This window comes from Eptatretus burgeri, chromosome 5 (genome assembly GCF_056783735.1).
Source record: "Eptatretus burgeri isolate ZD-2024b chromosome 5, Ebu_testis_v1, whole genome shotgun sequence".
Lineage (NCBI taxonomy): Eukaryota > Metazoa > Chordata > Myxini > Myxiniformes > Myxinidae > Eptatretus > Eptatretus burgeri.
The window spans coordinates 79311452-79336643 of record NC_140965.1 but is presented as its reverse complement, the minus strand read 5'-3'; the positions used below and the strand labels follow the sequence as shown (position 1 = coordinate 79336643).

The 25192-nt window shown below is 43.0% G+C and overlaps 1 protein-coding gene across 3 annotated transcripts; it reads left to right on the top strand.

The window, feature by feature from the left end:
• Window positions 1–410: 410 nt before the first annotated feature.
• Window positions 411–24892, top strand: NCOA4 (nuclear receptor coactivator 4). 3 transcript variants are annotated; one of them, XM_085882570.1, is made up of 9 exons: window positions 411–595; window positions 7006–7157; window positions 7295–7435; window positions 13638–13732; window positions 14628–14736; window positions 15506–15649; window positions 15757–17007; window positions 21258–21344; window positions 21429–24892. In XM_085882570.1, the coding sequence occupies exons 2-9, from the start codon at window positions 7053–7055 to the stop codon at window positions 21432–21434; spliced, it is 1938 nt and encodes a 645-aa protein (XP_085738696.1). In that variant the 5' UTR covers window positions 411–595; window positions 7006–7052; the 3' UTR covers window positions 21435–24892. The 3 variants fall into 3 exon arrangements, with proteins under 3 accessions (XP_085738696.1, XP_085738697.1, XP_085738698.1); XM_085882571.1 differs by lacking the exon at window positions 411–595 and adding an exon at window positions 5880–6062; XM_085882572.1 differs by lacking the exon at window positions 411–595 and adding an exon at window positions 6478–6582.
• Window positions 24893–25192: the final 300 nt, after the last annotated feature.

Sequence of the window (25192 nt, the reverse complement as noted above, 5' to 3'; positions counted from 1 at the left end):
GCAGTAGAGTAAAAATCAATGCAGCAGTCTACCCTCTGGCTCCCTCAAGTCTGTCACCGGATGATATTCTTACGTGAGATTTGCAACGGAGAAAAACGGAATATATTTTAGGTGCAGTGTATTGTTGGAACTGCTGTTTACATGTCTCCTACAAAGCTTCATTCGTGCAGGGTTACAATTCAATATTTAATCCTTCAATAAGATTAGTAAAAAGAGGTTGAGCTTTTATATTAGCTTGAAACAATTTGTATTTTTCAGAGGTATATAAAAAGAAGAAGAAGAAAATTCCAACACTAATAATATGGGAAGGGGTAATGATGAAGAAGAAGAAGAAGAAAATGAATAACAGGAGGTGGAGGTGGAGGAAGAGGAAGAGGTTCAGAAAGGAGAAGAAGAAGAATAAAATTTATATAATACGGTCACGTGTGTTTTATGCTTCTTCTTCTTCCTCATCCTCGTCCTCCTCACCCATATTGGGTTTTTTTTTTCTTTCTTTTTTTCTTTTCTTCTGTGGGTCTTGTAATCATTCTGGACTCTTAATCTCCCGCTTCGATTTGATCTCATCTGAGACATTTGATTGAGTCACTGAGCTCAGGTAAATGTTCTTTAGTCGATTCGTTTCGTGCTTGGAATAAGGGTTTCCTTCAGCTGATTATTTATTTATTTGAAATGCTGAGTTTGGAGACGCCATTGTTTCATGGAACGTGTGACACGGGATAGAAATGAAGATTCGTTCATTAAACGGATCGGATTTATATTGATTGTGAAGTTGAGTTTTTGTGATTTGAAAATCTCTATTTGTACTTTACCTGTTCTCGCGATTTTACCCTGTTGGACCCGTTTACACGTTTACTGCAAAATTTAATGATCCTCTCGCGTTCTCAGAGTTTTTGTGCAACCGCAGTGAAGCGTCTCAACCGAATTATAAACCACGATAGGTGTAACCATCTGTTTAATGGAGTCGTGGTGATGCCCACTGTCCTCACCCCTCAACTCTCTGTCCTCGCCACCTCGCTCCCCTGCCCTCGCCCCCCTGCCATCGCCCCCCTGCCCTCGTCCCCCTGCCCCTCGTCCCCCTGCCCCTCGTCCCCCTGCCCCTCGTCCCCTGCCCCTCGTCCCCCTGCCCCTCGTCCCCCTGCCCCTCGTCCCCCTGCCCCTCGCCCCTCTGTCCTCGCTCCTCACTCCTCGCCCCTCTGCCCTCGCCCCTCTGCCCTCGCCCCTCTGCCCTCGCCCCTCTGCCCTCACTTCTCGCCCCTCACTTCTCGCCCCTCACTTCTCGCCCCTCACTTCTCACTCCTCTGCCCCTCACTCCTCGCCCCTCTGCCCCTCTGCCCCTCTGCTTCTCTGCCCCTCTAACCCTCTAACCCTCTACCCCTCTGCCCTCACTCCTCACCCTCGGTTCCCCTGGAGACCATTCTCGACTTCGGACACACGATGCTTGCGCAGTCCTGGAGATGTATAGATAACCACTGGGTGCTCCAAATGGTGCAACTGAGCCTTGTACCTTGTGGACGGGCACCAGGACTCGGTGGTGCCTTCAGTTTTGGATATGGGTCTTTCTCAACTACAACCAGTTATTTGTTGTTATTGGGAACCTGAATAACGGCACGATCTCTTGTGGACATGATGGTCTTTGTAGTTTCAACGACTTTTGACCCTCGTACATCTCCTTGGAGACCCGACGACCGGGCCTTTTATTCTTACCAAAGTCCGTTCTTTGAGTGTGCAAAAGGCCTGCAAACAAGCCCATAAACTTCATAAATCGTGTCATCTTGAACTTCAATAACGACCGACGTCACTCGTTTGATTTCACGATATTTGAACACCATGAGATCGACTTTGATATAGATCGTCTGTTCTCAAATCTGACACGATCTATATACCACGACTACAAGCTGCAGTTAAATGCCTGATTTTGTTCGAAAGGAAATTGGAGCAAAGTTGTCTGATTTAACCGTAACAAGTGATGAATGCACATTCTGCGTTCTATGGCCACAACATTTAATGTTTAACTGGAGGGGCACCCGGTCGAGCACGTACCTCCACCCCGTAACACCTGATCCACGCGAACGTGTCGGGGCCCAATACATGTTTGAGATGACTTGCTGTCTATTCCTATCTCTCAATGGTGAAGAATCACTTAAAAAAACATTAGATCCCGATCTTCACCGAAATCGAATCAATTCGTCCTTGTCACACACCCAATCTGTCCACCACGTTTCATCCGGATCTGTGCACAACTTTTAGAGATATCCTGTACACAAACAGCCACAGACAGAAAGTGGGTGAAAACATAACCTCCTTCACCTTTGGTGGCGGAGGGAAAGATATTTAACCATGCAAGTTGTGCCTTTATCACCGGTGTGTAGACGCATTGATGATAGTGATGAGACGGGTTGAGTGTTTACTTCATACAAACCATTACTGATGTATTTTTCATGATGTACATGGATGTGGCAATTTATTTGGTGACTTGTTAGCCTCACACATTCCCTAAGCAGCACAAAAGGCTATTGTAATGGTGCCGTATTAAGCCCACCGTACACAAGCCAACGCAACGCATCAAGACAGTCTGCGACCGTTTAGTCTGTGGAAGCGTTTGATAAAATCGTGTCATGTGCCACGGTTGACGACCAGAGTCAATGTTTTCAGGTACGTTGGCGATCGTCGTTAATATTGAACACGTTCAAATTTTACGACGAGTTGTTGACGACAGTTGTGTCGTGTACGGCTATGACATTCGCCAACCTGGCGCAATGCATTGACCCACTGAACTTCAGCTTTCAGTGACTTCTGGCCATAGCGTCAATACGGCGGACTTTTGTTCAGAAGGGAGAGAGGACCAAGTCGTTGATTTGTGGTGGGATCACGCCTGCCTGTGTGACTGTAGCAGTAAATCGTATTCAAAGTGGAATGCCCAAAAAAAACCCTCAAAGTTATTGGACCCTTTCTGCAGCTGAGATGGTTCCCCTGAATGTCATGCTTCTCCTGCAAGCAAGCCCGTAAATTTTACCCAGACAAGGGGTGGACAGCCATTCCAGCAAATCCATGGATTGTCACGCTCCACTAGCTCTTTAAAGAGTGTCAGATACATCCTCTGTAAGGTAGCACGAGTTCTCTGCGGCAAGTTGTTGAACGCTCCCCGAGCCGGCCTTCTCGTCACCCAGGACTTTATTCACAGCCGCTTCTTTCTCGTGACACGCCGTCGACGATGTACCGGCATTGGTGTCAAGGCAGCAGTGCTCAGAGCCTTCACCCTTCTCCTCTTCCTGCATTTCTTCATCGCCATTTTGTTTTCTGACAATGGTGTCATCGACAGTTGCGTAGTGTGTGGCAGTTTCCGACAAAGCCGGATTTTACAATATTTGTTTCCGACTGTCTCGTGTCACGTCGGCTAGTAAATTGCCTTGTTGACTGGTTGTCAATCGCCGCACATTACACGACTGACTAAACTGTCGCAGACGATCTTGTTGTACATTGCATCTGTTAGTGTGCAGCCGGTTTAACACGGCACCATCACCATCACCATTACCATCACAATAGGTTTTTGCTGTTCGTCAGCCAGTCCACACCGGGTTTCAGTTCTACATAAATTTACATACCCTGGTGATTGATAATAATTGTTCGGTCTTGTTTAAAAAAAAAGTTCAAAATTCTTGTTATGGCAATAGTTTATATTATTTATTTATTTGCAGTAAATGTTCTGAAACAAGAACGATTAAACTCTGCTCGACAGCAGTTGAACCAATCAAATTGACCATTTCCTTTCCTTGTTTAATTGGTCCACCAATCAAAAGTTGGAAGCATATTGTTTTTGAGGTCTAAAGGTCGAGGTCACAGCGACAGTCTTCGTCTGTCTGTCCATAACCTTTTTTACCATTTGAACTTTTGTCATCAAATTTTCAACAAACCTAAATCGTGAGAATATGCAGAACACGAAACGAATTAATAAACTTACCATTTGCTTTTTTTTGTTTTTGGCAGCGTCTCACTCGCTGCGCGAGACGCTGCTCATAGAGAGCTCGGCGTTGTTGTTCTTCTTCTTGTTCTTCTTGTTCTTGTTCAGACAAAACCTTAACTTCTTGGACTCGGCTCTTGTACATATAAAATCCGGATCTCCTTAAATACTAAGCACATGTAGACATCCTCACATTGAAGGTGCCTTTTGAGAGCGTCTATCATGAATTTTTAAATATATTCGGACATTTGCTTTAAAGTTTCGAAAAGTTCATGTTACTATTTAAAGGTTATTCCATTTATCGTATTGTAATTCCGTAAATACACTATATATCATAAATACGTAAATACATTATGACGGGTCTCGCTATTGGCTTAATCAAGGCACGTGACGAAATATCGGAAGTTGTTGTTGTTGTTTTTTATTATTATTATTTTTTTTAGCCTACAAAACCTTTATGACGCTGCTCTTGGACACATTTGTCCTTGTTTTAGCTGTTGTTTTCATCAAGTTTAGTTTGAGTACAAAGTTGATGCGGATGGGCTTTGCATTTTGGGATGCTTTCTCGTTCTAATCCCCCCTACCCCCCATTTTTTATGTGTACATGATCAACGTCTGAGCCCAAGTTGCCGGCTCGATGGGGGGTACAGAACATGCGGTGTCATTTGATAATTTGTTCCTTTGTCCCTGTATTGATTACTGGAATAATTGTCTGGTCCTTGGGGTGAATTGTGAAAAATGGATGCTCGGGCACAGTACCAGTCGGACATTCGTGGAACACTCACGCTCTTGGAGGGGATGTAAATCGCTGGCATTTCTTTGATTTTGACATAAAACGTCACGCGGCATGTTTTGTACGAGTGGGCCTTCGGGCCTATACCATGGCCATGTAGATCCTGCCAATACGTTAACTGTATTATGGAAGTGGAAGACAATGTGTTGGTTTGGATCTTTCTTTCTTTCTTTGTTTTTTTTTTTTTAAGTTGCAAAGGGATGTTGATTATATGGCATGTGGGCAGCAGTGTGACCACTCCTCATTTTCATAAATGCCAAGGTGAGCCAATGAAAAAAGCCAAGAATTCACAAGGTTTCGGAAAAGCGATCATAATAGAAAACCTATATGTGAAGGTGAACAACAAATAGCTAAGATCTTGTGAAAAAAGCCAAGGAGTGGTCAAACTGGTGGGCAGTTTGATGTTAAATATCCCTTTTCTATGTCTTGCTTTTCCTTCTTAAAGAGAGTAACTTGCAGTTTCTCAAGATAGTCTGCATGTTATCTTGTGGCCACATCTGTTTTTTTACTATCGTACTGTATTTAGCGACTGATGGGTTGAGAGAAGGTGTGAATGTACATTAGCTGATTTGCCTTTTCCTTTATACTGCACTCGGTATTAAAACGTTCAGTTTGAAGGCCATTGATTTTGCTTGTCTGGTCGTGTTAGCAGCTTAAGAGAAAGTGTTGTCACCTTGTACACAATTTAACAATTGTAAGTGATGGCATTTGAACTTTTGCAAGAGGAGTTTGAAGTTGCAATTTGCATTATTGATTTGAAATAGCACTTTGATTTTGACGTATCTCATCGCTTGAATGTCCGGCTCTTGGAGCCATGCGACGTGCAGGCCAGACTGTTGGTAATGGCGAACACGGGATGGAGTGGCATTTGGCCCGGGAACGAATGGGCTGAGATGGGAGGGGTCTGTTGGAGCAGACATTCAGATTTCCGTGCATCTGGTTTCCTTGTGTCTGCAAATCCGCGTTCGTGCTCCTTTCAGTCATCAAGTTTGTACGGTTTCGTGTCTGCCTTGATCAGCTTCAGCCTTTTGTGGAAGCTCGTGCGGCGCTATACCGTTTTACGACGAGGTAGTAACAGAATTGCTTGTGGGGTTCAATAATTTTGACCTTGTGTAGGTGGGGGTGGTTGTCCTGGAAATAAGCTACACCCTTTGGAATTGGTGGACCTACAGGATGAGGATGGGGAGGAGCTTGTAACTGATTTTGATGTCATCTATTGAGGAGAAGAAGAGGGTGGGGAAGGAGTGGTTATGTTTGTTGTCTCGCCTCCTTTGTGCTGGAAAGCACATTTTGATCAAGGGTCGCATTTCAGTAAGTATGTCAAGACTATAGTCTGGTCCTTAATTTTGTTGTTGGCGTGACAGACCTCATTTGTGCTTTATTTGATGGTATTCTGCCAGGAAAACGGAACCGTAAGGCTAAGTGCGAGTAGCATGCTGCAAAAAACACTTTTCATACGATAAGCTGAGAGTAGCATTTGCAAACTTTGTATTTGAAACGAGTCCAGAAGAAGAGAGTTCAACAGCGGTAGCTCCTATTTGCATGAAACAAATTTTATTGAATCTTGTGACACTGTTGTTCCTCTTTTTTTTGTGTGTGTGTGTGTGTGTGTGTGTGTGTGTGTGTGTGTGTGTGTGTGTGTGTGTGTGTGTGTGTGTGTGTGTGTGTGTGTGTGTGTGTGTGTGTGTGTGTGTGTGTGTGTGTGTGTGTGTGTGTGTGTAATTAGTCAAGGTTCGTGGAAGAGCTAGTACACTTAACACAGAAGAGAGGAGGAGGGGGGACGGCGGGATGCCATCAAGGCCAAGATCGAAGACTTGGGCAAACAATGCATGTGGGGTGGACAACATTTTCAAAAATAAATGTTTTTTTTTTCCTCTGTTGATGTGAACATTTTCAAAAATAATTCAAAAAAAAAAAAAAACCATAAAAAGAAACCTCGATGTTTAATCTGCTTTGAGTAGTCATACTTGCATGATGGGGAGAGAGTTTGTGGCCTTGCGTGTTCAGTATTTTCCTTTCTCTCAAAATTGCTTCTCAAACTGGATTATGGAATTCAATGCAGAGCCAAGAATGACAGTGGCTTTAGGAATGAGTCACACATATCTCTCTCACTCTCTCACCAATTCTAAACTTTATTTTATGCTTCTCCCCTGCCTCCACCCCTCAGAACAACCATTTTCAAAGGATTCTAGCAATTCTATGGTTTGCATATCTTGAAAGAAGATCTTACTTGAAACACTTCCCCTTCCCACAGCGTGCGTCTTGGAAGCTGGTGATCTCGGCTTTTGAAGAGCGAACACAATGTCGAAGTGGTTGGAAGCTTGCCAGGTGGCGCAGCATAAAGTGGCTGCTACGATTGCGGATGTGATTGGGGTCCAAAAACACCTGAGAGATGCTGGCGAGAAGGTGATTAAGCATGGAATAAAGGGGGGAGTTTGTGAAAGCCACCTTCTGGTGTCTACTCCTACTGTGTTCATATCCTTGGCTGTTGAAATTCATTTGGTTTCTTTCCCTTCCCTTTTTGTTTTGTTTTTTTTACCCAGACAAGGGACTGCATCCGTTGCTGCATGAGCAGGCAGCAGGAATGCCTCCGAAGTCGTGAAATTTGGTTGCTAAGTCAGGTGGAGCTTGTAGAGCAGCTTAAGGATGAGGCACTGCAGGATCAGCTTGCTGAGCTTCTCGAGGTGGGCACGTAACTCGCGTTCTCAATCATTTCCCTTCACTTATTCGACACCCCATGAATGAGTGCTTGGGAAATAAAGCGGTGTTCAGCATCTGATGAAGAAGAATCCAGTTCCAGATACCATTTGGAATACCATTCGACTCGCATTGAGCAAAGATCATTATTGGCATTAAATAGCTTATCGAACATTATCGGCTTCAAACAGTTCAGAGCTGCCATTAACATGAAAGGTACGCTGAGCTTGAAAGATTATTATTTATCAGAGGTGTGAGTATGGTAAACTTTACAAGCCTGGGATGTGCACCGTTGTGCTGCCCTTTGTTATGTAGAACAGTAAAATCGTGTGCAGTCTGTGTACTTGTTCGCTGGATAGGAATTGCACGATTTTATGAAGTCATTGCTAGTTGAACCAGTTTTCTACAGTATTAGCTTTCCAATGTTTCTTCGTTCTGTACATGTTTTCATATTCTAGGAAAGTTGAGATGTGCACGGTGGGCTTTGTCTTTGCGGTGCTTCATCGTATCATTTTATCGCCTCCGTCACCGAAGGTGGAAAGAGGTTATGTTTTCACCACTGTCTGTTTGTGTGCAGGATTTCTCATAAAGTTCTGGACGGATCTGGTTGAAATTTGGTGGACAGGTTGGGTTTGTGACAAGGACGAACTGATTATTTTTTTTTTTGTTGAAGATCCAGATCCGGATCCGACTACGATAATTTTTTAAGTGATTCTTCACCATTGAGAGATCGGGCACAAAATGATATATAGCACAATATCTCAAAAAGTTGTCGACAGATTTGGACGAAACTTGGTGGACATGTTGGGTGTGTGACAAGGACGAATTGATTGGATTTTGGTGAAGATCCGAATCCGGATCTGGATATGAGAATCATTTAATTTTTAATGTGATTCTTCACCATTGAGAGATAGGGCCAAAAACAATATATTGCATGATATTTCAAAAACGTATTTGGCTCAATATGTTCTCGTCAATCAGGCATTGCATGGTGGAGGTATGCGCTCTACCCAGTGCCCTTCCAGTTTTATAATTTATTAATTCAGATCTTTGTGATTATAAAAATATCCATTGAAAATCCAACAGAGGATATGAATATACAAAATAAAACGTACAAAAGCACACTTCCCTCAGTAAACATGTATATTTACAATTGGGGGGGGGGGGCTACGACTGCACAATGGGTGATGGGGTTTACAGTAGCCCACTTCACCCGTGCCTGAGTTCCTCGTGTTTTTTTTTTTTATTCAGACCTGGTCACCACACACACCACGCATTGATTATTACGATAATAATGATAACTAGAAAGGCACTTGGTAGAGCATATACCTCCGCCATGCAATGCCTGATCCATGAGAACATATCGTGCCAATACATTTTTTTGAAATATCACGCTATATTGTTGTGGGGTCGGTTGAGAAGACCACTAGGTGGGGGAAGCTACGTCGATTCCCACCAGACTCCCTGGAATTGTAGGCAATCGCTCACGGATAGTTTTGTTAAGCGGCGGGTCTCTTAACCGACCTTGGATGCCAATAACTCAACCGCGTGACCTAGGGTCCTTCTGCCTATGTAATCGGGTTACCTAATTAACCACGCGGTTTAACCACCGGGGAACCACGCCCTCAGTACGCCTTGTCCGAACCGGATCTCTCGACTGGATCGGATCACCTTTCCGGATCTGATGCAGCCGAGCGACACTGCCAAGGACGTACCGGCTAGAAGGAACGAACCGTTGGGAATAAAGACCCGGCTAAACCTGGATTGGAACCATGCTGGACCAATGAGGGAAAAGAAAGGTGAGCTGGGAACATTTCTACAACAATTATTTATTTACAATAAGCGAGGAAATGCATGTGGCACAACAAAGGTTTATTGGGTATGTAACGCAGGGAAAGATGAGAGAGATGTGAGGTGCAGCAATTATACAAGCAACTTTCAAAGCAGACACAGTGCAGACTTCACATGAGATTATTCACAGTAACAACAACCAAAGATCTTCTACAGGCTTACTTGACAAACAGGCGCCAGCACACTCAGACATACACGCAGACAAAGAAAACCCAATGAAAAGAAGACTTTTGCAGCGAGGGAGGAAGGGGGTTGAGGTTATAGTTTTCCGGGTCCTGAGCGTTTCGGGGGAAGGGATGCTCTGTGGTGCGGTACCCGACAATGGTTGCGTAGTTCGGACAAAGCCGCACGTGTCGAGATCGTGTCTGCAGGAGGAGCTTGAGTGGAGAAGGGCGGAGTCCAAACGGTGAGGGTGGAGCAATAGGCAGGACGCTTGGTCGACGTCGTGTGGTCAGACGAGTGGCAGGAACACACACTTCACTCCTTCAATTCCACAATTCCTTCAGTTCTCAATTCCTCCCAAATTCCCTTTCCTCCTCAATTCACGGAGGACCCCTCCGTCCTTAGAGAGCCCGGAGCCCGCGGAGGAGCCATGCCGAAACCACGTCATCGTCCGAGCCGGGCATTCCGACTGGCTCCGACCCTTCACGTGGTCCACCTTCCTGGGCTGGTTTCGGCCAGACGCCGGTATAGCCCGCCCACCTGGGTGCAAAACGTACGTGACATGTCGTGCATGTCTGGCCTTGGGCAGATGGATGGTGGTGCCGCTTAAAACGTTTGTCCAGCCGAACGTGCGCGTCGGGATTTTGCCTCAAATGAGACTCCTGGTAGACGGTGGCACGCTGTGGTAAGTGGGACGAGGGTAGCAAGCGAAGCAAATTTACCTCAGAAAATAAAAGGAGGGAATAAAATAAAAGGGAAAAATGATTTAATAACCTAACGAATAGCCCATCGCAACACACTCCCTTGTCTTCCTACTAGACAAAAGGTAGAGACCTAACTACACGTATATTAATGGAATAACTGACTCGGGACAACTATCTGTTGTATGCATGCGGTTCCGAGAACCGCAACAATATCGTTTTTGGCCCTATCTCTCAATGGTGAAGAATCACAAAAAAAAATTCAGATCTTCACAAAAAAATCATCTAATCAGTTTGTCTGTCACACACCCAGCCTGTCCACCAAATTTCATCTGAATCCGTCCACAACATTTTGAGATATCCTGCTCACTGACAGACGGGTGAAAACCTAACCTCGGTGCACCTTCAGTGGTGGAGGTAACTGGAGGGTTTCTTTGCATTGCTCTTGTTTTCCATGAAATTTCAAGACATGATTGACGGTTATCCATTTTGGTGACCTGTGGCATTTAAGGGGCTATGCACTTGTTACATTTGCATGTGAGATTGGGTGGGGTGTGGATGCAAACGATTACTAATGATAAAGGAAGAGTACAGAGGATGAAGAGAGTGTTGGAGTAGTACGTAGGCATACTAATTGATGCAGCGTTAATTTTTTTTTGTACGTGGACTGCTGTCCACCTTGGCTGGCCGAACTGGTAGCAGTCCATCCAAACAACATGCGATGTGAAAAACAAACATTCATAGAATCGTTGTATCCTGCAAGCAAATTCAACATTGAGATATCTTGATGATTGTTCCAGCAAGTTACCAATGTGGCACAAATGCTGCTTATCAGATTCCAGGCAGAGTTGAGAAAGGCGAACTCTTGCCGAAACCATTGACGTTTGGTAACCATGAGCTCTTTGGAGTTTGAGGCTTTTTTTTTTCCTCCTCTTGCACAAAAGCTATTGTTATCCCCATGCTTTTTGGAAAAAAATATAATGGGGGGGGGTGGGTATTATAATCTGCTTTGTCTGTGTCCTTCGGCACGCCATCTCCAAAACAGTTATGCAGATATTCACCAAACTTGGTGGTTATGAATATGATCATCACATGGCAAGAAGGTGTGAGGGCAGTATCATATTGGCCCTACCCCTCTCACCCCCCCCCCCCCGGGTCAGGTGAAGGTCATGTACTAAAAAAAAAAGGCAGTTTTGATGCAACTTTAAACAGTACAGTAGACACTCATATATCGTGGGGGTTAGGTTACTTGAAAATTCAGCGCTATTTAAAAACCACGATTGTGGAAAGGGCCAATGGGAGAAGAGGGGAATCGGTCGGTTCCTGGGCTTTGAGGAAATATCAAGGAAGATTGATGGCAGCCAGAAATAAACGCATTACAATTGAAACTAGAGGGGGATCCCTCGGTAGAGTGCAAAACCTCCGCCGCCAATACTGCTAGGTCACTCAAGTGAACCTGATATCCTATTCATTCAATTTGACGTCAACAGTGCTCACAGAGTTATAGTTTGCAACTTTCCCTTTTACTCTTAACTTTTACATACTCAATTCATTCGTCATAACTAGATTCCTTGAGACAGAAATTGATTTTACGTGGGTATATCCACCTGAAGTTCCAAAGTCGACTGCAATTATAATTTTGGCGTGTTTTTTTTGTTGGAAATCAATTATAACATGTAGAAATGCAAAAAAAAAAAAAATCGAAATTTTGTTGAAAAAAAAATTTGCTTTTTTTCTCTAAATTTTTTTTTTGGGGGGGGGGGGTTGGAAATCACTTAAAACGTGTAGAAATGCAAAAAAAAAATTCAAATTGGACGCCATAGCGGCCATATTGGATTTTGGACCAAGTCCAAAATCTAATGGCATGATCCTTGGACCAGACCTAACCCCCCCCCCCCCACCAAGTTTCGTCGAAACCCGTCGGAGGTTTTCCGTAATACTGTTCACAAACAAACAAACAAACAGAAAGGGGTGAAAACGGTAACCTCCATCCATCTTCGATGGCGGCGGTTAATAAACGCGTGTGTGCATGCACACAATTCATGCTGTGTAAATTTAAAAACGAGTTTAACCTTCTAAATTTATTACAAAACAGCGAGCTGGGTGAGGGTAGGAACATTACATACTGTTCGTCGTGTACTCTGCTGTAAATAGAAAATACAAGATTTAGCTCGGGATGATGTGAGTGAGGAAGGTGATTCAGCGATGGGAAGAGCAGCATTAGCTTTGCGATGAAGTCGCCTGCAGCATTGCCACAATGGAAAAGGGTAACACGATCCTTAACTATCTTTCTTGCTCGGAGAGGAAGATACGAGGTACGATATCCTCTTCCAGAATAATCCTGTCTCATCGGTGTAACAAAAAAAAAAACCTGCTCCAGCATAAATCCCTTCGCCTCAATTTGTTTCATGAGCTGCTGTTGAGAATGTGTTTGACAATGAATCGTCAGAACGGGGGTTCGAGTCCGGGTGTTGGAAAGTGAGGGTTTGGGAATAAGGTTCGAATACTGAGTTGGAAAATGAAGGTTTGGGAATGAGGAAGAGTAAAATGGGACAGTTTCTACCTATAATCATTGACCCCGTAATGGTGGCCCACTGACGCCGCATTTTCACCTTGAGCCAACCGATCTAACAACTCCTTATCTTTTTGCGCAACATCATAACCTTTCTCTGCCTTTTGGTGCAACAAACTTTGTCCATGGCTTTACGTTTGGGCTCATTAATAACGGTGCATGAGAAACGACACAAGGCTCGTAATGGGAGATAATCGTAGATGCAAGGGACAAAAACAGTCTCATCTCAGCTTCAAAACCGCGATTGGTCAAAATGAAATCCCACAATAACGGAATTGGAACACAATAGGTTTCCCATGGTTGGTCGAAACCCTCGATATTAGAACCTGCAATATTTGAGGGCTTACTGTACACGCAGTCAACATTGGGGGATGCATGAAATATGTAAGGAGTTTTTGGATTTGACACCCGGTTCATGTCACAGGAAGTGAGGACATAAGGTCACGGATCAAAAAATGTATATTTAACTCAAAATGTGATATTGGGTGATTCCTGGTGGAACGTTTTGCCATCATTCAACCTTTTATTTCATTTATTATATTTTATTTTAAGGTGGGGATTTGCGATGGCATGCCACTGACCGCTGTGTGTGTGTGTGTGTGTGTGTGTGTGTGTGTGTGTGTGTGTGTGTGTGTGTGTGTGTGTGTGTGTGTGTGTGTGTGTGTGTGTGTGTGTGTGTGTGTGTGTGTGTGTGTGTGAGATAACTTGAATCGGGATTGACAAAGTATTTAGACTTTTTTTTGATAAACTTGAATGGCTTTTTGCCGTGACCTGTAACAATTGGTTAAGAGTGCATTGCATACTGATCTTTGACCCAAATTAAATTGGCTGTTGTGTACACCACTCTATCATAATACCCCTCCCTCTCCCTTTTCTCTCCATCCCCATCTTGTCTTCCTTCAGCTTTCTGGAAGGTTCAAAGGCCTGATAGAACAGCAGCAGGCAGGAGCGAAGCAAGTCAAGAGCTTGGCTGACCAAGTCTCAGCTTGCCTATTAAGGTGTGTGACGTGCACACTCATATTTTGGAAATCATATCTGTAGCTTCACGCTTCATTACAAGTCTTTGTCTCTAGTTTGGCCAACATTTCATGCCCAACCCAGAAATTATTTGAGTGACCAAAATATCAGTTGGAGAGCTTTGATAAACATTGCTGCTTCTACTCTATCAAATGCTGATGAAATATAAGTTATGATGGTCTCTCTTGGCTTATATGCTGAACATTGAGTAATTTTTTTACTGTTCCCACCTGAGCATTTAGTTCATGGGATCCGAGGTTCAATTTCAGTCGACCATGTTTGATCTGTCCATTGTCACATGTCCTTATGATGTAGAGTACAACGATTGTCTCACAATGTCCCTGCCCTGCAGATATCGAGCTGTTATTATATTACTATGCCTGGTGTTTGCTTGATGGTTCGGGTGGTGGGCTTGGGATCCTAGGATCCTGAGTTCAAATCTCACTCAGCTCTTGAATTAAACCAGGTGGGGTTGACTCTGCCTGTCATCCTTCTGAGGTCGACAAAATGAGTACCAGCTTGCTGGTATCCTGTGTCGGAGTGGCGACCCGTCCAGGATTGTGCCTCATAGCTGAGGAGTCTGCTTTGGCAGCACCAACGCTCTGCACAGAGTATGGTCATAATGGATGGATGATGTACTGTATTAAAAGTTAACTTGTCAATATTACTCTATTTAAAAGAAAAATGGAAAGATCTTGAATTGGCTATGAAATGACCATGTGCAAAGCTTATTTAAAGCATAACACACCAGGATGTTTGAAACTTACCAATTACAATCATCCTTTAACCTCACCAGTGAATGCTGTCCCTTTGCTCTTTGACTTGTGCTGATAAAAGGAGTGATACATTTTTGGTGTGCCACAAACCATTTTACAGATACACTGCTCTCAATCTAAAAGCGGATGTGAGTCGAGATGTTGCATTTTCGGCTGACGTGGCCTCCTTGAGAAATGCCATAATGGGCTTTGGCTCTGTCGATTGTACGGTACGTACTCTGCTTTGTCCTCATTTCATACCTTTATTGACCTTGCCAGAGGAGAGGGTGTAACATCTTGGTCTGTTTGTTTCCTTGTTTTGTTGTCTGTTTTTCTGCAGAGAACACAATTACTGTATGTGTATTGTATATTAATTACATTACAACCTTTGAGACCACCTTCGACCCTTTTAATCCTCTTCGACCCTTTTGGACCTTAAATTACACCCTTTGTATCACTTCAACTTTTTATGACCCTTTGACCTTTACAACTTTTCCGACCTTTGGACCTCCAGACCCTTTGACCTTTGGACCTTCAGACCCTTTGACCTTTACATATTTACAACTTTACCATTTATACCTTTCATTTAGGACATCCTTCCATTTATTTGCCATACAAAATACCCCCACACAAGTCCTGGTGGGGGTTTGCAATCTCCGATTGCTCTTTTGTGTTTTAACTGTCATCCTCATCGACACTCCACACCAATATGTTTTTGAGAGGCTTAGCTGTACTCCTTAGCCATGATGCTATCAACATCCACGTGATGCCGACAAAACAAGATTGAGTTTTAGGGAGTTTGATGGTTTTTCTCTGCATTTGGTTGTCATTTTACCTTCCACTGGTTTCTGTATATCACCCAATGTCATGCCTTGTGACCATTTGTGTTTTTCGACATGGGTTTTTTTGTATTTTTCCATTTTTCTTTTAAATAGAGCAACAATCTCTCTCTCCCCCCCCCCCCCCCACTTGTGCCTTTTTCCTTTTCTTTTTTTAAAGATTCAGACAGACGTCTCACCAACTGTGAAGCACCAAATGCAACCTTCCAGCAGAACTACTTTGCATAAGCTTCCATTTCCTATGCCAAGTCAAAACCTTGAAGATTGGCTTCACCAGGATAGCCACCAGATATCATCAAGCCAGGTATGCTTGGTTTTTCATTTTTGGTAACCTTAAAACAAAAAAATTCAAATGAAAGATGCATGCATTTTCATGTTATAACATGTGTTCTTTTTTTTTTTTTTGTGCAGTGTGCCAAACTTGTTGAGAAAGACCTGTGCGTGTGGCCGAAGCCGGAAAAAAGAAAGGGTGACGTGGCGGAGCAAGAACTGGAGCAGAAATATTATCGCATTCGTTCTTCATCCGTAGATTTATCCTCATCAATGGAAATGCTCGATCTGAGTGATGATGACTTCATTAATTTTGATGATGTAGGGCAGGACAATCTGGAGAAGAATGTAGACAGCTGCACTGTCTTGCCGGCTTTTTACAAGGAGATGAAGTTGAGTGACTGGCTTCACCACAAAGCTAAGTTAGCTCCACAAACGGCTTCTGCCATACCCCTTCATCCAGTGAAGACCACAGATAGTCACAGTTTTCTCCCAGCTTACTACAAAGACATGAAAATGACGAACTGGCTTCAGCAAGAAGTCAAGTCCTCTTCACAAGCCTCACCTGATGTACACTATATTAACAAACATGACTGTCGTGATTGGCTTGCTCCACCTGCTGCAAATTTCATTCAATCGGAAGCCTGTGTTGGATGCCCGAGTGCCTCTTTACCGACCTCCCGAGAGAAACCTGTGGAAATAGAAAATCTTGCAACCCTCCACTGCATTGGAGAAAGGGGTGGAAATACAGTTCCAGCAGGAGAGGTGCATCACAGGCAGCTTGTTCCATCTGAATCCTTGCTACCACAGGTGTGTCGAGCCAATGAGTTGTGTGGAAGCTTCAGTGAGTGTGTATGTGATGGTGAATGCAAGCGTGTTGTCCTGTCTGGCTGGCTGCTCCAGCAGGAAGGGCGAGACAAGAATGGTGTATCGACCAGCAACAAAATGAATTGTGAGATGGATGTAGATAAAGCTGAGAAATCTGTTATGCATACCATAGATGAGGAAGGCATTGACAACAAATCGCTTCATGACAAGGAGAAAATGGAGTATAAAGGAATTTTGTCACAGAACACACTGACCATGAAAAGAAGAGATCAAGTGGCAAGCATACTGAAACCCTGGCTTCATCCTATGCATTGTGACCTTTCTCATGGAACAACGTCCATGGGAGATGTCTCTCCTGTATTAAATCAGTTCTGTTGCATCATGTCCACTCCGCTCTCCGAGTGGCGACGAGGTAGACAGCTAAATCAGAGTGATATGGACCCCGTTGAAGTGGTGGGTCCTAAGCCCGATCTTCCGAGCTTTATCTCATCTACAAAGGGCAACAATGTGCAGAAAGTTCAACAATCTGCTTCGGATCATTGGCTGTTTAAGAAGCAATCTCATGTGAGTACTTCAAGGCAAGCAGCAAGATTCTTTGGCTGCCTTTTTATAAAATTTGCTTCACTGCAAGCTATTAAAGTTGACCCAATGAGTATACTTTATCATAACTTTGTCTGCCATGCTGTTAAAATATACCAATGTTATCTTTGTGAAGTTTGAAGTTTCATTTTGTTTTAATACACTATTCCACAGTGGCAATGCACTTGTGCTTCTGTCATGATGATTTTACGAGTTGCTTAACCAAAGTGTTGAGTCCTCAAACGGTTATGATTGAGGCCTCACCAGACGTAGCCTCTGAAGTGTACATCAAAATCTAAACCAAGTTTAAAAAGTACATGGGTGTTAACTCTGTCAATAGACAGAACTCCACTGTGAAAGTTAGGATTTTTTTATTTTATTTTATTTATTTGTGCCAAAAACTGATTTGGTAAAATTTCATACGTGCCAGTAAACAATCACAACCTGCCGTGAACTAGTATGGTTAAATTTAATGTGTCAGTAAAGCACCTCCACCTGCTGTGAACTGGCATGGTAAATTTTAGCACGTGCCAGTAAAGCACCTCCACCTACTGTAAACTGGTATGGTAAAATTTTATGTCAGTAAAGCACCCCCAGCTGCTGTAAACTGGTATGGTAAAATTTTATGTCAGTAAAGCACCCCCAGCTGCTGTAAACTGGTATGGTAAAATTTTATGTCAGTAAAGCACCCCCACCTGCTGTAAACTGGTATGGTAAACATTTTTATATGTGTCGGTAAATCACCCCCACCTGCTGTAAACTGGTATGGTAAAATTTTATGTGTGTCAGTAAAGCACCCCCACCTGCTGTGAACTGGTATGGTAAAATTTTATATGTCCAAGTAGAGCACCCCCACCTACTGTAAACTGGTATGGTAAAATTTTATACGTGTCAGTCGAGCACCCCCACCTGCTGCGAACTGGTATGGTAAAATTTTATATGTCCAAGTAAAGCAATTCCAGCTTCCGTTTACATATGAAACTCCTCTTGGAGTTTTGCAAATTTGCATTTGGCCTTTGGTCGCTTGTTTAATAAATTGAGAGCCATTTTTTATCAGAACAACGGTGCTTTTGGAAGATGAACAATTAAGTTTTGTTATGAACAGGATATTGTTCAAATTGCAATGGCAATGGCCGTCAGAACAGGACTAGTTTGGTCGGTAGTTTCAAAAGGCAGACCAATGCGGGCGGGCCTCGTGTGTTCTTTTGACATGGAAAGTCTAATAATAGCTCGTGAAATGTCCAAAACGGAAGTTTAAAAATGTTTGCTATCTGGAAGTTATTTTGTCCAAATTGCATAATGATAAAAGGGAATTTTTTAGAAAAAATAATTTCTTATAAATTTCATATCAACAAAATATTATTAATTCTTTCATTGTTTTAAAATGTTATTTATGAAATGGTACTTTAGGGTTGATCGACATTTTATCTTTCTCTAAATTCTTAAATGAGCCACGTGTTTTGTGGAGTTTTATTTTTTTTTTTCCATTGCCACAAAACACTGCTGCTGGAAGATAGCTGCAATGAATTGAGCAATGCATATAGAGTTGTAGCCCAAGCCCACCACTGGAATTTTCAGGGGAGGGGGGTTGTTTCATCTGGAAGTGTCAGGGTGACGGTGTTCTCCTACCTTGAAGCCAGGGGCCTTTCCCTCCAAAAATTTGGAACTTGTTTATTTTTTGAGGAATTCTTCACATTTTTGGGCATATACACATACCATGATTGTATACTGTGCCTGTCAGTTTGAAAGATTGTAATGATTTTCAGGATATTAAAAAGATGGTCAGATTTTTATATTAATGAATTTTTTTTTGCCAGGAGCCTCATATGCTTCAGTACAAAAGTGATATGTTCCATGTTGAAATCCTACTTGTTATTAAGAAGGGGTGTTTTGGGTTTTTTTGTTTTTTGTGCAGTGTCAAGGCTCATGGAAGAGCTGGAACACAGAACTGATCAGGACGCAACAGAACAAAAGGAACAGCAAAAAAATGAGGGAAACAACAGCAGGGCCAAGGGACAAAATGGACGACAGAGGATACCCAGTCGGCAGCTGGCTTTGGAGGCCAATTTTGAAATGTGGTCTGCCTTAGAAAGATCATGGCTGATAGTGAGACCCAATAGTTTGAGTGACTGAACTTCTTCAAGAGGAGTGATAAGAAAGTAAATGGGAGGGTATGCCAGATGGTTTACAAGACTTTAAAAAGAGGGAGATTGCAAGATTGTGATTGAGATTGGTCAGTGTTCAAATATGTATTCCAAGTTTTTGACCAGGTTGTAATTTTGTCAAGGTCTGAAGAGTGATGAAGCTGCTGCCCCCATCTATTTTAAGGATGAGGGATGTCAAGGTAGAGAGTGGGGTCATCAGCAAATAGATATAGAGAATTTTCCAGAGATTCAGAGAGGTTGTTCAAGAAGATTAGGAATAGGATGGGGCTTAGATCACTACCTTGGGGCACTCCAGCCTTTACAGGGAGAGGAGATGAAGATTTCGTTGAGAGCCACACATTGGCTACAAGAGTCGAGGAAGTCAGTAACCCAAGACTGGAGTTGGTCTTGGATGCTGCAGGCAGAGTGTTTGGAGAGCAAGGCAGGATGCCAGACTATTGAAAGCTTGAGATATGTTTTGAGAAACAACTCTTATCTCATGTCTGATATTGAGGGCCTCCATCCATTGTTGGGAGAGTAGAAGCAGCATGCCCATTGTCCAAGGTAAAGTTACCTGGTGTGAATCCAAATTGATTATCTGTGATGAGGTTGTTGGAGAAAAGGAAGGATCAACTATGATGATGAATTACAGGACCTTGCTGATTATTGGAAGTGGATAGGTCTGTAGCTAAGGAGATCAGTTATTGTACCTTTAAAAAAAAAAAAAGTGTTTCGTGATGTTGGCTGATTTCCAAGCAGATGGCAGGTAACCTCGGGCAAATGATAGATGGAAAAAGGAAGAAAGAAGACATGCAAGAGCAGCAGAGCAGGTTTTTAGGACACTTGAGTTGATGCCATCTGGTCCATTCGCAGAATCAGCACCTCGGGTTGCCTGAAACTTCTCCACATTCTTAGGTGCAAAAGACAGTCCAAAAGCATTTGGGTTTAACAAGATTTGGAAGCAAACAGAATTGAGGCATTCAGCCTTCTCACAAGTGAAGTCTGCTGTGGTGCTATTTGAGGAGAGGGAAGGGATGGAGGGGGAGGATATTCCATAGACAGATTTAACAAGGCACCACCAGATTTTAGAGGAGGGAGACAAGTTTGAAAGTTCAATCTTGAGGTTGGACAGATGTTTTCTGGCTCTCCTGAGAAAACACTAACTTGTGGTTTGTGGAATCATCTGAGGTTTCCTTTAATCAGATTTGCCTTCCAGGAAGAGACGGCAACTTCCTTGCGACAGGATTCAGAGTACCATGGGCACGAGGATGTGTATGATAACTGAAGACTAGATAGGATGAGTGTGCATAAGGGAGAGGAGGTTTCTGTGGAAGAATTCTCAGACTGGGTTAATATCAGGGGTGGTAGATTAAGGATACCAGTCATGAAGTACAATGGCTGATTGCAGTACCTGCCAGTTTGCCTGAGTGAACTGCTAGATTTGATGGTGATGAGGCTGTTCTCCAAGAATGGCTGGAGAGATGTTGACCTTCACAAGCAAATTATCAGATGAACCAATTGGAGCAGAAGAAGAGCAAGAGACATTAGCGGAGAAGTTCTTCATCGCCAAATCCATAAGGGAGGGTTTGCCATTGACAGAAACGTGTGTTGGAAACTTTACAGATTGAGTCAGTCCTATGGATTCACAGGAGTCCCTTGTTGAAGTACCACCCACCATCCAGCCGATTGGCATGGTGACAATTGAAATCCCCACAAATGAGGAAGAGAGGTGTTTGTATGAGTGGTTGAGAGAGATGTCACTATTTGGACGACTGTAAAACAGACATACTGTACATGAGGTGGGTTCAGAGGGTTAGGGTTAGTTGGTGGAAGGGGATCAGGGGATCCGTTTTGGAAGGGTTAGGGGATCCGTTTTGGAAGGGTTAGGGGATCAGTTTTGTCACTCGACTGGTGGAAGTTGCAGCCAGGAGGTACTTCTGGGGTTTGGGAGTTGTAAGAGCAGTATATGGACAGTGAGAAATGGAGTTGCTGATGTAGAATGCAATTTCCCCATAAATACTCCCCCCCCCACCTCTTTTGCTACTGATATGGCTGTTTTGTAACCAAATACCATGTGGTGGCATGTTGCAGAAAGAGAAGGAAATGGAGACACTTTATTGCACTTTATCTCAACGCCAGCTGAAAAAGGACTTGACGAAGTGGCTACTTGATTCAAAGGCAAGTTGATCTTCTTGGCAAACAAAGTGAATGCATTGTTTTTCACAGCCTACACTCGTCTGAACCGTTTTGTGTGCTTTTCAGGTTTGAGAAGATGAACCTTGAATCGTTGCTTCATTACTCTCAATTGGAGCAAATCATTGGAAGCTTTTTTTTGTTTGTTTTGTTTTGGTGATTTGAAATTCATTCTTTATTTCACTTTTTTGTTGTTAACGCCTTTTAATTATGAGATGAGACCACCACCACCTCCCTCGAGTCAACATAATTGGCTCGACTGCACGGAACACCAACATTTAAAGGAAAGCAGTCATACTTTATCTTCAAAATGAGAACATTTTAAAACCGATTTTCTTTTTTTGCTGTTTTTTGGTTCAGTTCATACTTGAGCCGATCATGAAACGTTAAATTCCACACTGTCGGTGTTCGGAGCCAGGCTTTGTAATTGAGAGTCCCCAGTTGATCATGGAACAGTGACGTCACGTAATACATTTTAAACGCTGCTCCCTCCCTCGATGGTGAGTTTAAACTTTAAGTGAAACGGACGGTTCGGTTTTTTTGAAATCGGTGTTTACTTTGCCTTAAATTCCATGCATTCCGGGGGTAAAGGGTTCAACAAACCTCCATCCCATTGCAACAAATGCCTTTCATGGAGTTTGACGGCAGGAGGGTGGTTGAAGCCTTGTTTAAAATTGAAGTTTTTATGGTATAAACTATGATGAAGATAAAAGCATTAAAATTCCCATGGAAGGGAAAAAGGAGGGGTGAGGGGTAATTTCCCATGGCAACAAGAGGTAGTGCTGCAGATCGATTTGTGTCATTTGCAAAGCAAGGGGGGAAAGGACAAACTGAATATTACTTTTTAGCTCCTAATCGAGGTGGACGTTCAGTGGAGAAATAAATTTATGTAACAGCTCGGTCGTTCAATTTGAGACATTTGCTTGTTAAAAGGGCAAAGTAATGTACGCAATGTGAGGGGATTTATCCCGAGTGTGTTGTTAACCGACACCCATAAATGGCAGGCTTCTTGTGATGTTGAAACGTAGTGGAAAATGAGCTGAGAAGGGCATAAAGCCTGGCTGCAGTGTACGGTGCCGATTGCCTATCGAGGAAGTTAGACTGGTGCAAATCACTCGACTGGTGGATGCAAACGTGTCGAGAATTAACCACCGTGGCAACACCGACCAACAACGCAAACATAGAAGTCTGTTTGAATATCTCGTTTTCAAAATGAAGTTGTTACATTTGATAAGTTATTTTAAAGTAAGCATAATCATTCATGACAAGTAAATGTTGTACAAGCCAATGCAGGTCAAATTTGAACCTCCCTCGTATTCAGCTTCAGAAACGGATCCTTGAACTGAGGCCTGATTTCCGAGATTTTATTTTGCTCCAAAGTTTGGGCCGTTTCTCATATTCCTTGCAATATCTTCACTTTCATTTGCTTTGTTTTAGCAGTAATATATACATATATGATATAAGATAGGGGCTGTTGCAATTATACTTAAAGAAGAAAAGATTTTGAAAGAAAAATATGCATTCAACCAAAAAAAGTAACTATCTACCCTGATAATCCAGTAATACACAAGCGAGAGCAGATCCAGTCTCAGGTGACATTTCACCCACTTAAACAGGCTTCCTCAGGCCAATAGACCACAAGCCACAGCACGTATCTGCTTTTATCCCTGAGACGTGGCCATTGGTTTCTGGTCATGTGCACGAGAGGTCAAATGATTGGTGTTTTTATTGTGCAGGCCTAAAGCAAAAATGCCGATTGCATCATCAATTGTCTGCTCCGCTCTTTACTCATTCTTGATCTGGTGGTGTGTGTAAGTATGTGGATGAGTAAATGTGTGTTCATTCTCGTTTGTGTTTCTGGGGCACGAACATGGCTTGCTATGCATCCGGGTTCAATGTGGGGACGGGGTGGATTGGGTCATTTATGGAGGTTCGGTTGAGTGTTGTGTGGACATGGGCACGGCTTTGGGCATCAAGTATTGCTTCCCCCTCCCCCATCCTGCTCACCTTGTCCAGTTGTTTGCACCATCCATTTTTTTGCATTTGTATCAAGAGTATATCATGTGAGTGTCCAGTGTCTCCCCAATTAGACAAGGCATGGCACGTCAAGGGCAGAGAGGGTAGTTTAACTGGTGAGACACTGGACATACTTGCATGATACACTTTTGATACAAATGGAAAAAATGGGTGGTGCAAATAACTGGACAAGGTGAGCAGGGTGGGGGAGTGGAAGCAATACTTGATGCCCAAAGCCGTGCCCATGCCCACACAACACTCAACCTAAACTCCATAAATGACCCAATCTACACATCAACACATTGAACCCGCATACACAGGCAGCCATGCCCATGCCCCGGAAACACAAAAAGAACGAACACGCATTTACTCACCCCCACCCTCATTCATACAACAGATCATGAAGAAGAGCAGGGTAGACCGTCAATGATGCGATTGGCATTTTTTCTGAAGGTCAGTATCATAAATCCCTCAATTGACCCATCACAGCACGTGAACAAAAACTGATGGAGACACCTTGGGAATAACAGTGGGCACGTATTGAGGCCTGGGGTCTATTAATTTGAGGAAGCCTGCTGGCGAGATGGTAAAAAGCTGCCTGAGACCTAATCTGCTCTTGCTTGTTTAATACTGACTGAGCAGGATGTATCTCGTTACCATGGTTTGTTGGATGCACCTTTTCTCTCTGCAATATATATTGTTCTAATCTAAAGCTGTTCTGACACAAATCCCCTTTATAAAGATTTTGCTTTTGGTTGATAATCCTGATTCGAGTCGACCTGATGATCAGTTTTGTGTAGACAAGAATCAATCCTCCCATAATACCATGCGTATGCACAACCTGTGGAAGAATGAAATGCTGATTGGTCGATCGTAAAAGTCGGGGACAGAGGAGAACAGGATCACTAAACGAGTGTATTCAGATGTTTGACCATGCAAAATACCTTCTTAAACTTTACTTAAATTTTGTCTGAGCAGAAAACCAGAGCTCAAAATATGCATTGTGCCAGTCATAATCAAGACCCAAGTCTCATCTGAAAGAGACCAAGGTTTAATGTTTGGATGGTCGTTTTGCCCATTTTATTATAATACCTAAAAGAGGATTTTTGTTTTTGTCTTCCCCCTTTCCTCAAATTACTCTCTCCAATAGCTGAACTCATTTGGCATAATGAAAGAAAACAGCATGGGTGAATCCAATTTGGTGTTCATTCACAGGATGACATCCTCCTTTGACACAGTAGTTGAAAATAAACTGATTCAGTGTTCGGGATAGATTGAGAATCTATCGCTGGCTATTCAGAGGGTGATGAGCAACTGCCTCAGAATGTTTGTCTACGATCAACCGAAACACGTTTATAGTCTCTGTTGCGATGCCAGTTCTTGCCATGAAGTTTATCAGCTGTGTTGCTTTCAGATTGTTTCCAGCTGGTTGATTATTTGTTTTAGCACAAGTTGACGGAGTGCTGTATTTGATTTGAAGGTGCAAATAAAACCGGTTTTATCCCATGTCAAAACTATCTTTCGTGCAAGATCATTCCTTTTACACAAGTCGGAATAGTTGCTTTCCACAAACTGCAGCGATCATACGGTGTTAACAGCCAACTCAGAAAGGCAAGAAAATATATTAGTAATGATAAGCGCACGTCTCAATGTTGCATTTTTATCAGACATGGAGGCATTCATCATGTAATGGGAAGGATCAAATGTGGCCTTGCGGCTTGACAGCATGGCTGGTTTGAGTGCGTACTTTGAATTTAAGTCCTGCCTGTCCATGTTGGACTGCTTGAAAAGTTTTGCTTGCATGGTAATTTAATTTT

What these genes read in the sequence shown, in the direction of transcription:
- NCOA4 (XM_085882570.1), top strand. Translation starts at nt 7,053, where the DNA reads ATGTCGAAGTGGTTGGAAGCTTGCCAGGTGGCGCAGCATAAAGTGGCT. An exon ending in TGAGAGATGCTGGCGAGAAG is followed by an intron (nt 7,158 to 7,294) that starts GTGATTAAGCAT and finishes TTTTTTACCCAG; the next exon opens with ACAAGGGACTGCATCCGTTG. An exon ending in GTCTCAGCTTGCCTATTAAG is followed by an intron (nt 13,733 to 14,627) that starts GTGTGTGACGTG and finishes ACCATTTTACAG; the next exon opens with ATACACTGCTCTCAATCTAA.